The 15,892-nt window shown below is 31.6% G+C and overlaps 2 protein-coding genes across 4 annotated transcripts; both read right to left on the reverse strand.

Annotated features, from left to right (window-relative positions):
* Positions 1–896: 896 nt before the first annotated feature.
* LOC123194838 (sugar transport protein 7-like) lies at positions 897–5,340 on the reverse strand. Of its 3 annotated transcripts, none has more exons than XM_044608278.1 (5): positions 5,087–5,340; positions 4,767–4,975; positions 4,159–4,478; positions 2,362–2,985; positions 897–1,576 (listed from the first exon to the last, which is right to left on the reverse strand). In XM_044608278.1, the coding sequence occupies exons 2-5, from the start codon at positions 4,909–4,911 to the stop codon at positions 1,160–1,162; spliced, it is 1,506 nt and encodes a 501-aa protein (XP_044464213.1). In that variant the 5' UTR covers positions 4,912–4,975; positions 5,087–5,340; the 3' UTR covers positions 897–1,159. The 3 variants fall into 3 exon arrangements, with proteins under 3 accessions (XP_044464213.1, XP_044464212.1, XP_044464214.1); XM_044608277.1 differs by having other exon boundaries at positions 4,767–4,994; XM_044608279.1 differs by having other exon boundaries at positions 5,073–5,340.
* A 4,836-nt stretch (positions 5,341–10,176) lies between these two features.
* On the reverse strand, positions 10,177–12,699 carry LOC123194762 (transmembrane 9 superfamily member 11). The gene has a single exon (XM_044608152.1). It carries the CDS (start codon positions 12,480–12,482, stop codon positions 10,506–10,508), a length of 1,977 nt encoding a protein of 658 aa, XP_044464087.1. The 5' UTR covers positions 12,483–12,699; the 3' UTR covers positions 10,177–10,505.
* Positions 12,700–15,892: the final 3,193 nt, after the last annotated feature.

Here is a 15,892-nt window from a genome sequence, read left to right on the forward strand (position 1 = left end):
TAATTTAGTTTTAATTACGATTTGAACGTATTAAAATTATTTATTTTTAAATATATATTTTAATAAAATTATGATTTTCAAAAACATAACATAAACATATAAAATAAATTTGAAATATATATATAATATACATATAAAAATGATAAAATAAATATTAAAAATTACACATCTAATTATTTATTAAAAATTTTTATTTAATATAGTTATATATGTATTTAAAAAAAAAACAATTTAGAATTTGGTTCAATTTAAAAATAGTTTAAATCATAATCCAAATTAAAAACTATTTTTTTTAAATTTATTAACCTAAACAAAATCAAATTAAATTATAATTTTTAAATAATTTGGTCTGATTTTACAGTTTGAAGTCAATTATGCACACCCCTAACTTCTTCTAAGTATTTTTTAGGGCACTTATGTTTAGATGAATATTATTACCCCAACTCCTTTGGGTTTCTTGTAGATTTCACTAATTTCTACTCAAAATTAAAGCAAGTGAAAGAAAGACTTAATCTACATTGAGAACGGGTAGATCCAAGGATGAGCCCAAATGGTTAGCTTCAAATTAAATTTAAGTCATTTTATTGATGACGGGTTTAAAAAAAAAATTGTTCTAAAAGAAAAGTTATCAAAAACAAATCATTATAAAAAAAGATAAATATATTATCGACTTTATAACGATTTGATTAAGTCAAACTGACTTAACTTAATCTCAAACTTGGACAACCGTTATTTAAACTCAAATTATTAGGTTAAAGATTAAATCAATCTGAATCACATTTAATTCTAATGTTGAGATTTTTGGATAACAGCTAAAGATTGTAACTTTGTATATATTAATAAATATGCCATATATGTAAAATTTCAACTCTGAAATAACAATTTTCACACAAAAATGAAACTGTAATAAAATTTATTGATAAAACAATATTTGTATACATGGTAACCATTTGCCCTTGTGTAGCTCAATATGGTGGCTTATTAGCGATGAAAACGAGCTAAGCCTTCTATGAAATATTTGTGGCTTAACTCAATTATTGTCAAATCGACTTTAAGTTTGTAATGTCTAGATTTGGTGAACTTATAAACTTAGCGGAATTACAGTAAAAACAAGCTCATAGAAGTTTAACAATTGCCCGTTAACCCCAAAATCTTACATTCATTCCATATCGGGCATGATCTTTTTCCAGAACCAGTGCTTCCTCCATAGGAGGATCATCTCTTCAATTGGGACTCCTTTGGTTTCAGGCAGCAAGAAGAAGACAAATGTGGTCATGATGAGAACCCATGCAGCAAAGAAGAGGAAGATGCCAAACTTGAGGCCGCAGAGAAGGGAAAGGAAGCTCTGAGCTATGGCGAATGTGAATAAGAGGTTGACTGCAACGGTGATGCCTTGTCCGGCTGATCTTGTTTCTAATGGGAATATTTCACTTGGCACAGTCCAGCCTAGAGGTCCCCATGACCATCCAAAGGCTAAGACGAACAGGCAAATCACAATCACCACCAATACTGAAAAGCCTTTTGAGAGACCTTGATTGTTGCCTAGCTTTATCCCCAGGATTATGGAAACTACCACCTGTTTGCAAACAAATTAGAAGAGAGAGAAGTTGGAACTAATGCATTAATTGGAATGAGGGGATTATGCTAACGAATAGTTAGGTAAATCTTATATCAATAAAATATAAGAATGATGTTGGGTATGTATATGTATCCCATATTGTTTTGTATGTTAAAACAAGAGTGTTTAAATAAATTGTGAGTGTTTAAACTATTAAGATATATTATGGTTTGTAAAACCTGAAAAAAAAAATTGTAATGGACTGTCTATTCGAAGAGGACAATATCTTAACATTAGGTCAAATTATTAAATCAAGATGTTATAAATACAATCATAGAACAAAGTTCCATGATGATGTTGAGTGGCAAAACACGAGAGTTGGTGGTATGTAAATGTTGAGTTTATATAGTCTTGATCTCAAGACTACAATGTTGAATTTTAAGATAAAACTAGTTAAATAGTAATGAGTCCAATGAAGACGGTGTCTTAATAGTGGGATACTCTATTAGACTAAGATGTTGTAAATTGTATTTGCGCGTCTCTTTGAGCGATAATGGGTCAAATCTTGGTAACAAATTTCATATTGACAAAGTATTAAGAAAATGTTAAGTATTTATTGATATCCTACATTGCTTGGAGATAACTAAGGCTAGACTGAGCTCTTAAGTTGTCAAATACGTTTTGGGTTGCAAGACTTAAAAACAAAATTGTGATAGATTGTGTATGCAAAACGAACAATATTTCAACGGTGGACTAAATTGTTGTAGCAAACAAATTACTGTAACAGAGTGTGCAATATTTACCTGGTATAAAATCATTTGTATTCCACCACTGATAAGTAAAGGTCTTCGGCCTAATCTATCTACAGCTGCAATAGAAAGAACAGTTGACAATGCTAAAACAGCTCCTGTCAAAGCCGATGAGATCAAAGAAGCATTTCCCTTGAACCCCATAGACTGAAACAACACTGGAGCATAGAAGAGAATTGAATTGATGCCTGTGAGGATCTGAAACATGGGCATGCAGATTGCCAAAACCAATTGTGGTCGGTTCCTTTTCTCCAGGATGTTTCTGAAAGGATTCTTTATTGACTTAGCCAATTCACTTGCATCAAGCATGTCTTCAAACTCAGCCTGAACATTCGTGGTTCCTCTCATTTTCTCCAACACTTTTCTCCCTTCCTCGACACGTCCCCTCTCGATCAGACTGTTGGGTGTTTCCGGAAGAAATAGCCCTCCCACTGTCATCAATAAAGCTGGCAATGCAGCTAGGCCAAGTGAGAGCCTCCATCCCCATTCAAGCTCCTGTGTTCCATAATTGATCATGTTTGCAGTAAATATTCCAAGGGTGGTTGCTAACTGAAACATCATGTTCAAGGCTCCTCGAAGATGGGTCGGAGCCATCTCTGATAGATATACCGGAACAGCCTGAGAACAATGGCTAGGAAGATTAAGTTATCTGTTTTGCAACATAACTAAACATTCATCAATCACATTTCAGAAGCAAGTCACTGATCGATTGTTGCCTCAAGCAACACATTCCTGTTAAGGCACAAAAACAAGCAATTCTTTGTCACAAAAACAAATTTATCGGAGATGGGTTGCAGCCATCTCTGATCGATATACTGGAACAGCCTGAGAATAATGGCAAGGAAGATTAAGTTGGCTGTTTTGCAACATTACTAGACATTCATCAATCACATTTCAGAAGCAAGCCACTGATTGATTGTTGCCTCAAGCAACACATTCCTGTTGAGGCACAAAAACAAGCAATTCTTTGTCACAAAAACAAATTTATCGGAGATGGGTTGCAGCCATCTCTGATCGATATACTGGAACAGCCTGAGAACAATGGCAAGGAAGATTAAGTTAGCTGTTTTGCAACATTACTAGACATTCATCAATCACATTTCAGAAGCAAGTCACTGATTGATTGTTGCCTCAAGCAACACATTCCTTTTAAGGCACAAAAACAAGCAATTCTTTGTCACAAAAACAAATTTATCGGAGATGGGTTGCAGCCATCTCTGATCGATATACTGGAACAGCCTGAGAACAATGGCAAGGAAGATTAAGTTAGCTGTTTTGCAACATTACTAGACATTCATCAATCACATTTCAGAAGCAAGTCACTGATCGATTGTTGCCTCAAGCAACACATTCCTGTTAAGGCACAAAAACAAGCAATTCTTTGTCACAAAAACAAATTTATCGGAGATGGGTTGCAGCCATCTCTGATCGATATACTGGAACAGCCTGAGAACAATGGCAAGGAAGATTAAGTTAGCTGTTTTGCAACATTACTAGACATTCATCAATCACATTTCAGAAGCAAGTCACTGATTGATTATTGACTCGAGCAACACAATCTTGTTAAGACACAAAAACAAGCAATTCTTTGTCACAAAAACAAGTCTATCAGAGATGGGCGCCGGAGCAGCCTTCGAATAACAGCGAGGATGATTAAATTAGCTGTTTTGCAACATTACTAAACATTCTATTAACTTTGCGTCAATCACATTTAAGAAGGAAGTCACTAATTGACTATTGCCTCATGCAACACATTCCTGTTAAGACACAAAAACAGGCAAAACAGGATACCTGATTTCCAAAACCAATGCCAATGCCAAGCATGATCCGACCCAAGAGGAGCATTGCAAGGTTGACGGCTGCAGCATTTAAAGCTGAACCGATGAGAAAACTGATGCCACCGCAAATTATACTTGTGCGGCGACCATAATTCCTCGTAACTGGCGATGCTATTAGGGATGCAACCATACCAGCAAGGTATAGAGAAGATGTAAATGCTGAAAGCCCCTGATCATTGAACTTGCAGTAGTTGTTTTCATGTGCAAGACCCTTTTTCTTATAAACATCAGGAAAGAATTTCTTAAGAAATGGATCCATAGATGTCACTCCTCCTGCCAATTGTATGTTCCACTAGAATCAATACAGAACTACTAGATTTATCACTACCATATTCAATTCCAAGATAATTACCCTTTTAAGGGGCTCTTTCGCTTAACTACTCAAGCCTACCCTTGAGGTTACTCAGAATCAAAATTTAATCTAAATAAGCATACAAGTTCATTTTTCTCCGCCTAGAAATCATAAGTTCCTCTTCTAGGTTGACCAAAAAGTAAAACTAAAAAGATAAGAGCAGTAAAAGGCAAAGTATTCATGAACAATTCTTCTTGCACAAAAATTACCTGAAATTCCAGTATCATAACCAAAAAGTGCCCCACCAACGGCAGCCACAAGGCAGGCAATAACCACAGAAAATGTAACCCTCCCTTGATATCTTTCAGCCCTCTCCTTTGCCACACCAGCAGGTCCCATATGCCCTCCTGCCATCTTCAGATTTCTCTTCTCAGCAAAACCAGATGCAACCAGTCAAAACCCTTCAGTTCTTTCTCACCTGGAACAAGAAAAGGTTCCTGAGTTGTGTTAGTTTCGGCCAGAAAAGCAGATTAAGAACATTCAAGGGTCGCCAAACATGACAACCATGACCGCACATTAATGTGCTTACTGCTTCTTTCGTCAAGCAACAAATCTCATGACTCTTTAGATGGAAATTCACTAAATATAAGGAAAACTCCAATATAATGTCATAAATAGAATTACATCATAAGTATCATGTCCATTTCTGTAGAATGGATAAACTCATTTATCCATAACCTTACGGTAAAAATCTAGTACGTAATTGACTAAATTCACGACATAAATGTTTCTCTCCATCTCAAATCGAAGAGAGAACGTAAAGTAGTGTAAGATACGCATGTGTTGTCTATTACTAAAAACTCATCATCTTCTCTTTCCCACTAAAGAGTTATATTAGGATGGGAGAAAGGCCAAACGAATTTCCCACCCAAGGTTGGGTACAAATCCAACTCTTCATCCGTTGATTATCAAAAATCTAAATACTCATTTATTTATTAAATTTTATTATTATAGTTAAAGGTAAAATAATCATTTAATAAAACTATTTAAAAAAATTATAAATTCATCCATTTTTACTTTTAAGTTTAAAAACTAATAATTTTTCTTCACCCAAAGTTTGAAAAATCACTGCTCCCCCCCCCCCCCCTCCAACTCCTATCTCTTGAACAAGGATGAATCGTCAACTGACAAAAGGTCAACCAATGATTCGTTGGCAAAGATTTGTACGATGCACAAATCAGTCAGACAAAAATTAAAACTCTTTTTTTGATTGATCTATCCTTTGCAATAACCTTTTGGTGAAAATTTAGCATTGACCATATTTTTACACTATTCATGATACAAAAGCTTCTCGCAATCTTAAATTGAGCAAAGAACATAATGTAGGGTATGATAACTATGTGTTGTGTATTTCCAACTCGCCTTGTTGTAATAAGTAGATTATCTATGTCTTTTATTTACTTCTTGTAATAAGTAATTCAATACAATTATGTGTATCCACTTTGATACATAAATCGTATACATAGATAATATGTTATCATATGATTAAGTAATTTTAAATTAAAGATAAAACAACACCCAATCATATAATAACACATCATCTCTATATACAAAATATTTACCAAAAGTAAGTACTCATAGTATTGGTCTAAGTAGTTTTTCGACTTTTTCCTCATCTTTGTCCTCACATTAATTAGATGTTTAATGAGAATGAATGGGGTTCATTACTTAAAGAATTGAACTTTGTATTAGATAATTTAATGCAAGATTTGAAAATTGTTATTATGTGCAAAATGAATGGTGGTTACATATTCCATCAAGAGACACAAGCCTACCTCTTACCTATAAGATGGACCATTTATGCCTTAGTTTGTATTAAAAGTAATACAATAGGAGCTAACGGATTGGTCCTAAAGGTTGACAAATCATTATATAATTGAGTGATTTAACTATTTACTTTATTTATAATTCAAAATCATTCACTCATGGGGTTGCACTTGAATCTAGTTAGTCTAGGCTTGAAAGTTGGCTCGACTTGAATTTGTTTATAGGACAAACTTGAACTGAGCTCAAGTCGAGAGGGTTGGCTTGTTTCTACAACCAAACCAAGTTTGCTCGAGGGAGTTCACCTAAGTCAGGTGGATAGTTTGAATTGGTTTGAGTTTTGCTTGTGACTCAATTTGAGTCATATTAAATAATTGTCAAATAACATTGTTTTGTTAGTAAGTCATGAATTTGAGTGGTGAATTCAAGTTAAACCTCAAACTTTGAATTTAGAAATCAAATTGAAATCAAATTATCTTTAACTTCAACTTGACAAACTCGAGCTATACTTGAATTGTTATATTTTTCATTCGAATTGAGTTCAAGCCATAAATAATTTGAACTTGACTCAATTTGTATCCAAATTTATTCATTTACATAATAACAAGTTAGCTCTTTTAATACCCATTAATATTCATCAGTTAGAATATGAATATAAGGTTTCTTTAACATAGATGATAAATTAGGCCATCATAGACTAGTAGACAGTAACTTTCATGCACCCACTTTTCTATAGTGTTTGGCTGCCCATAAACTTTGCATGATGTGGTGGAAAAACATTTTATATTTTTAAATGGAAAATAAATTCTTAATGTTTGCCTTACAAATTCATATCAAGATTGCTTCTATGGAAGTGAAAGAAAAGGAGTATTAATCTCTCATAAAAAGTCTTCCCAATTTTCATGATAATAATAATAATAATAATAATTCATGTATTCATGACATAGATATAACACGAACACATTTGTATTATCACATGATTAAATGTTATTTTATCTTTAGTTTAAAATAATCCCATCACAAAAAGATAAATTAATATTAATACTCATATTTGTACCCATTACTAGTATGTGAAGTGTGTGTGTGTGTGTGTGTGTGTGTGTGTATGAAAGATTGCAATGGGTTGAGCCACTCATGATGATTTGGTCTTGAGTTTGAGCTCCCTTGGTAATTTCCTTGTTCAACCTAAGTATAATATTAATAAACCCTAAAATCTTACTTCTTCATTTTGAATATGAAAATAATTAATAAATACATAAATTTAAATATAATTTTTTGAACCAAACTCAAGTAAGTAATTTTTATCTTAAGCTCAAACATGCAACTCTTAAACTTGTTGAGCTTAACCTAACAATACTCAGTTAAGTAATTCAAATCCTCTCTCTCTCTCTATCCCTCACACGCTCTCTCTATATAAAATTAGTAAATAGAGGTTATCATTCTTTTATAAGTAATGATAAATCATTAATATTTTATCGAGCTTCTTTGTCTTTGATTTGTCATGCCAGTGCTTCTTCATCTATTGTGGGACATCGTTGGCAGTGGTAAAAAAAAAAAAGGAAGGAGAATGGTGATCGTCACTACCCCTATAGTTGAAGAGAAGAAAACTTAAACATTTGTGGGAGTGAAATGTCACTTTTCAAGATTTAAGAGAGAAAATGATATAAATTATACATTTTTTAATATAGAAGGTAAAATAATGATTTTACCCTTACTTATAACTAAAACTTTTAACAGAAGTTAGTCTATAGATGAATGTTTGAGTTTTTGAACTATATATTTTTAAGATTGAATTAAAACTTAGATGGAAAATAGTCATTTGGCCTATTTTATCTTATTAATTTTAATTAAAGTCATGGTAATACTATTGGAAAGTTAGATCTTTCCTTAGATATTTCCTTTCCTAACTTGAGCTCTAGTTGTTCTTATCCCACCAAGATTAAAAGAATTGTGAGCCACCATCATCAACCTTATCATAATCATAATCAGATTCATAGTTATCAGGATTTATCTTGGATAGCAGCCATCCAGGTCAAATATTTCAACAATTAGTTGTGATAATAATAATGTTTTAGAGTAATATTATATGTACGAATAAATTTTATAAATTTATTTATATAAATTAATTTGATAATATTTGACTGATTGAAATTATTCCATTACATTTTATTATGTTAGTTTATATGAATAAATTAATATAATTTATTTGTGTATATAATTTTACTTATTATTAAATAATATAATATCAATAAAAATATATTATTTATAATAAATACTAATTTGAATACTTATAATAATGTATCATTATGTGATTATATTATTTTAAAATAATGATAAAATAATATTTAATTATATAATAACACATCATCATTGATACCCCAATTTGGTATTTATTACAAAAGTACATAACACCACTCATATAATATTTCATTCATAATTTTAATGATCGAAAACAATTATTTCTCACCTAAACTATATCAAAATAACAAGCTTCCACCCTTGAAGTAGAAAAATGATATTTTCACACCTAATGTCTAATACTATTATTGAAATTAGTTTATTTTTTATTATACACACTAAATAGATAAAAATATAAACCCTGCAAAATTTATTAAATATCTTTTCCCCCATGTTAAAAAATTAAAATTGAATTTCTATCACTTTCGATGATTGGAATCGTACTAGATTAGTGCAATCCTAGTTAATAGTGTGATCAATTAGAGTTACACTATTATGATGTGATTTTATCTTTAATTTCAATTATAATCGGTGTAATTATGAATTTAGAATTGATTAAAACAAGGGTTAATGTTTTGTTTTTTTTTTTAAATTAAAGACGAGAAACTAAATGATAAATTTTATATAATAAAAGAAAATATAATTTGTTTATATATATATATATATATATATATATATATATATATATATATATATATATATATATATATATATATATATATATATATATATATATATATATATATATGTTCCCGAAAAACTGATGTTTGACTTTAGACAAAAGATTGAGAAATTATTATTTTTCACCTTTAAGGAGGCGTTTGGTTCAAAGGGTAGAAAAATTACTTTAATAATCTATGTTTTATTATTTATATTATTTTGTTTAATTGACAAATAATAAAAAATTTCATTAATATTTTATTACCAACGATGATGTGATAAATAATATAAAAGTTAATTTAATTACCACTTTCACTTATTTATTAAAAGATTACAAAAATAATCTTAATTTTATTATAATTATATTTTTATTTATTAATTTTTTAAGGGAAAAATAATCTCATTTTCAATTAATTCAACAAATAACATAAAAAATAGTTTAAAATAATTAAGTCCAATGACATTTAAGTAAAATAATATATTAATATTATTTTATTTTCTCTAATCAAACATAATAATTATTTATATTTACCTATATTTACCTATTTTTACCAAATTTGATTAAATATAACAATAATTTATATCCAATAATACTCAAGATAATCTGTGTTCAGGTGATTTATACCTAATAATACTCAACATAATCTATTTTGAAGATAATCGTTTAATTTTAGTGAGAAAACATCTTCAAACCAAACACCCCCTAAGAATAAGATTTTCTTGTATTAACATAGCTCAGATAGAAATATTCTTTTTTCCATTAATTATAATATTCCTATATACATCCTTTCTCTTACTACTGATTTGTATATGATGTTATAAGTTGACTTAATCAAGAACCTTACAATATACAAATAATGGATGATCAGATAGTGTAATCACAAAGTTGATGATAAGGCAGAACAATAGCCGACTTGAGCTTGACCTGAATTTGAAACAGCTAACTCGAGTAGGCTCCTCCGGAAAAAGATTTGAATTTCTAAGCACATAGTACTTGGAATTCAAAATGCCAAATTACAAACTACAACCAACTAGATAAGGCCTCTAATCCGCACAGATGCAAATACAACTTGGTAAATTACTGTCATGCCATGATCTCAATGTAACAAAAATTAAGGAAAACTGGACCAAATTATTGATATTACAATTTACTAAGTTCCTATCAAAGTAAAATTCAGAAAACCAAAGCAAAACATGATAGACTTCTGTAAAGTTTGCATTCGTTAATCCGCTTCTGAATGACAACTGCTCTTCAGAAAATTAATCTTTGAAACGGGGAGCATTCTTCAGTCCAGCTTCACTGAAGAGAACAGGTAATGCACAAACCAGAATGAAGAAAGGAAGCCAACAGTGCCGGTTGCTAGCATAATTGCTATGACCATGAAGAGAGAGTATCCCAGATAGAGAGTGGCTGAGACAGGTCCACTCAAACTTCGGAGATCAAAAACAAGATAGTTTATCGAGTACAAGAAAATGTAGATCGCAACTGATCCAGACGCAAGGAAAGATTTCCACCACCAATTCCAGTCTTCAACACAAAGATGCATGTATGTGAGAACAAGAGACACTTCAGCGCAAACCACCACGAGCAGAATCAAAACAATCAAGAGGAAACCAAAAACGTAGTAAACACGTCCCATCCAGATGCTAGACATGATAAAGAAGAGCTCAATGAAGAGGGTACCAAATGGAAGAGTGCCAGCACCAAGAACTAAAAGCCAAGATGGGTATTTCTGAGCCGGGATTTCACGTGGGATCTGGTTGGTTCTAACAGGGTATTCTATATGAGGTGCCTTTGCCCCAAGGTATCCACCAAAAAGGGTAAGGGGTACAGATATACAGAACCATAACAGAAGCAGAATAACAAACAAAGAGAATGGAATGGCTCCTGTGCTATGACTACCCCACAACAGGAAATTCAAAGTTGTCAGAATCAAAAAGGCAATACCAGGGAAGAAACAAGCAACCCTCCATGCCACAGAAGCCCATCCTTTAAGATCACCACAGCCAATTGTCCTCCATAGACGAACAGCAACATAGCCTCCTGGAACACCAAGAATCATGTAGAAAAATAGCATACCTGTGATAAGAGTTCCACGAGAAGCTGGTGACATGAATCCAAGAGCAGCAAACAATATAGTCACGACAGCCATCCCGAGAATCTGTACTCCATCTCCAACAACAATACACAAAAGTCCAGGATTGCTCGGGGCACGGAAAACATCCCCCACAACAAGCTTCCACCCAGACAACTCCTCATTCATCTGTGCTTGAGCCTCCTTGTCAAGCTCCTCATACCGAGTCAGATCCCGCCGAACAGTCCTCAAAAAGATCACAAGAACAATACCAGCAAGGAAAGTAATGACCATAAGAGAATTCAAGATTGAGAACCAATGGACCTTTGATCCCTCCATCTTCAAATAAGCATCCCAACGCGATGGCCACTTAATATCACTCACATCAAAGTTAACCTCATAAGTAAACATGATTGGTTGACCCTCCCTAATAGGCATAGACACAATGGTCGAATCACATTTAATCGGATTCGGGTACTTGCCATACATCTTCAAATCCTTCACCAAATCACGATTATGCATCACACTACATGGCACAACCTCAAATCCAACAACCATATAACCAGGTTCATCAGATCCCTCACTTGCTTTTGTGGGAATCACCTCAGCCGCATCCCCGGTTCCCATAACACGAGCAACATTAGTTTCCTCGTACTTGTGGACAAGAACCTTAAACTTCAAATGATTAAACACGTAATACCCATCTTGATACATAACCCCAACTGGGAAGCCAGTCCATCTCAAAAGATAGCCATCCTTCATGGTGTACCTTATTGCAGGCAAATTATCAAGGATCAAATTAACCTGATACATCTCATCAATCCTCTTCTTCAACAAATCGAAATCATCTTTCGATAACGGATCCGTTTTACACAAAAAGATATCACTTTCATTGGTGTACATCTTAAACCTATACGGAGAATTCTCAATCCTATCACCCATCAGAAGCTCACCAAGATTCTCAGCACTATCTTTAACGCCCTCTAGAGGCTTACAAAAGGGCAAACTGTAATAACTAAAGGGCATTTCGGTGTCTATGGAAGTAATCGAATTAACTTTCACAGACAACCCATCACCGACAGCGTATTTATAAGGGTAGCTACCAGGCAAGTAAAATCCATAACAAAAAGACTGAGATATCAAGAAAACAAACAATACCCAGATGCTAAAATTGCTAGTTAGGTCCATTTTAAATCAGTTTGAGATGAATTTGAAGCAGATCTGGAAGACCCAGATCGTGAAATGAATGAGAAAGCAAAGTATGAAAATTTAAAGCAGCAATATACAATCAATAAATAAAGAAGCAGAGAAGGTTAGAGAGGGTTCTGGATCTAACTGACCTTTTGGGAGAGAGAGGTTAGAGTTTCTATGAAGGAGAGACTTGCGTGAAAGAATTTTATACGGGATGGATTTGATTTTGTTGCCGTATCATTCTACGAGCTCTGCCGTTTTGGCTTTTTATTCTTTATTGGTTACTTTTGAATAAATCATTTTTTATCTTATTTAATTTTAATATTTACATTTTCTTACTTAAAATAAAAATAACTATATATGAGATTTTTCGAATTTATTGCATAACATATACTAGTTTAAAGGTTCAATAGTATTTCATGCATCGATAATGATATAAATACAAATATAAATAATGATATGTAATTTTAAGTTTAAAATAAAATAAAACCGTTCATATTATAACACATAACTGTTCGTATTTTGTAAATGTATTATTTCTCTTAAATCTATATTAAATAGGTTATAATATTTTTTTATAAATGATGAGGTTCTACTATAATTTTTATACTCTACTTTGAGTTTATTACTCTTATCTTAAGCTCGAAACTGCAACTCTTAAATTTGTCAAGCTCGTGATCAAGTTTCATATAAATACATTTGAATTGAGCTTAAACTAAACAATACTTGGCTCGATTGCAACCTGAGTTTACAATCATAAGAGGTCTGGTCTTGCCATATCTTGTAAGTTCATTATTTGTTATATAAAAATTATTATAGGGAAGAATGACTATTTCCATTCGATTTGTAACATTATAGTATAATACTCTGACAATTTGTCAAAAAATTGTATGTTTTAGATACAAAGTTTATCACGATTTTATTTTTGATCGTTATAATATAAAAACTTGATAGTTTAAAACCTTACAAACTATTTAATTTTTCTTGTTTTAGCATCCCCGAATGATATGAATACTCATACGAATCGAATATATTTTTCTTGTTTTGTCAATATGAGATTTAATTAAGAGTTTTATACGTTTTTTTGCTTTAATGAAAGTTTCTCACTCTCGAACTTTACAAAAGACATTTTCCCATTTTCCAAAAAAATAGTTATACCAGCCAAATGATACTTTTATTAATTTGTAGTATACGAGAATATTATAAGTTTGATATCACTTTTATCTCTAAAATACGTATGAATTACATTTTCCTTTGTAAACTTAAATATTTATCACTAGGATTGCTATATTCAATTTAATCAAAATAAAAAAAATAATTTTAACTTTGGCCAGCTTCAAACTTGTAATCATATTGATTACAATTGAATTTATAATTTGAATCGCACTATTTTGATATAATCGTAGCCATTTTTGGCAATATTCATTGTCAATAATTGTTTCATTTTTAAAATTTATTTTTTAATTATTAATCATAAAATTAATATAAACCAGCAGTGTAAATATATTTAATAAAGTTTTAGAGAAAAAATGTTATTTAACTCTAGTAAATATTGAAAGCAATACAAGTTTTTTTTAGTATGTGTATCCTAAAAATTAACGAATTTTACAAGAAGAACTTAATGAAAGGTGGGAAAGTGTCATTGTTAAAGTTTGAAGGTGGAAAGTGTTATTGCAGAAAAAAAAGGGGTGCAAAATAACCCTTTCTATATAATATTTTGATGTAACAAATTTGTTTGATTTTCTTTGATCAATTGTGTATGGCTGGCTGTTTATATCAGAAGCGTGCTCTGACTTAGATCTAACTCCACTTCATACTAGAACAAAGTAAAGCTAATTTGAGTATAAAGTCATATAATAAAATATGATTCACAACACAATAAAATCAAGTCAAGATCTAGTTTCATCCCACATGTAATGTTTTCAAACCCAACCCAGATTAGATATTGATCCCATCAAGGAATTATTCTGGGTCTTGATCGATCCAACCAACGATCGAATCGATGACAAACGAAATAAATATTATAATAATATTTAACTAAATAAAAAATATGACTTAATAATGATAGTCTTTTCAACTATTCAGGCTCAAGTCTCAATACTAGCAAAAGACAACATACTAACATCAGCATGACAATACAGTTAGATTGACTTGACAATTGAACTATTATTTGATGCGAGTGGTCTGATTTAATTCTAGGTCAATTTGGTTCAATGGTTAAAATACATTTAAATATCAACCTTAACTAAATTAACCATTAAGTTTCGGTTGAACTGATTCGACTAACCAATTTAGGTTTGAAAACATAATCTACATGTTTATTTTGCTTTTAAATATATTTTTGACAAGTTTCATGTGCCCATATGCCTTAAATTTTTTAATATACGAAAAATGTTAAAAGAAAAGATAAAAGTTTTGAATATACAAGTATATTGCGTTATCTATATAAATGTTTTGTAAAATACATATGAAATATGATTTTATCAAGTAAATGTTCATTTCAAATGAATGACGTGACATGTCAATATATCTAGTACTCTATGGTAGTTGAAAGAAATGAGATTGTTAAAAGGCTTAAACTCACCTTGAGTTTAGTGAGAGAAGTGTGTTGTTAAACACAACTCCATGATATTGTGCTTGAATCTTGAAGAATGAAAATTACATTACATTCTCATGACAAGGGAAGCATACCAGAAGATAATGAAGTAAAATATGGAAACTTCAACAGGAATTCAGTGAATAGTCAATGGGTATGAGAGTGATTGATTTTCAAGCTTTTGTCACATTTCTTGCCTTTCGTACCACATGGCTAAGCACTCAAAACATGAACTACATTCAAATCCTTGATTCAAAAGAACTACAGGTAGATCTGAGCCAAATCAACTTGAGTTCAGATTTAGTGTTCATCCTACACAAGCCAAACTCAAGTTGGGATAGCACTAACTTGAGTTTAAGTTAGTTCAAATTGAGCGAGTTATTGAAAAGTTGTTTGTAAAATCTTCTCCACAATTGTTCATCTTCTATGATAAGTTTTCAACTTTACCATTGACTTTTTTTTTCTTTGATGGTTTTTTCTCCTTTATCTCTAACGATTTTTTTCTTTGTCGACAATTCACCAACTTAAGTAAGCTTGAGCTCAAACTAAACTTTTTAGATTCAAATCAAAACTCAAGTTGACCCAATTCAGGTTTTGCTTAAATCAAATCCACCCCTAAAAAAACAAAATAAAATAAAACAAATGGGATATCGAAAAGAGCTCAAAGGAACTCCCCATTAACATTAAAGGCATATAATTTGATGATAGAATCTTGCTAGGTGATCAATGGAAGGTGGTGTCCCCTGCTAATGTTCTGGGTTTAGATTTAGCTGATGCTGCAACTTGTTGAGGATTTCAAACACGTTGATTG

Source organism: Mangifera indica, chromosome 13, assembly GCF_011075055.1.
Source record: "Mangifera indica cultivar Alphonso chromosome 13, CATAS_Mindica_2.1, whole genome shotgun sequence".
NCBI classification, from domain to species: Eukaryota; Viridiplantae; Streptophyta; class Magnoliopsida; order Sapindales; family Anacardiaceae; genus Mangifera; species Mangifera indica.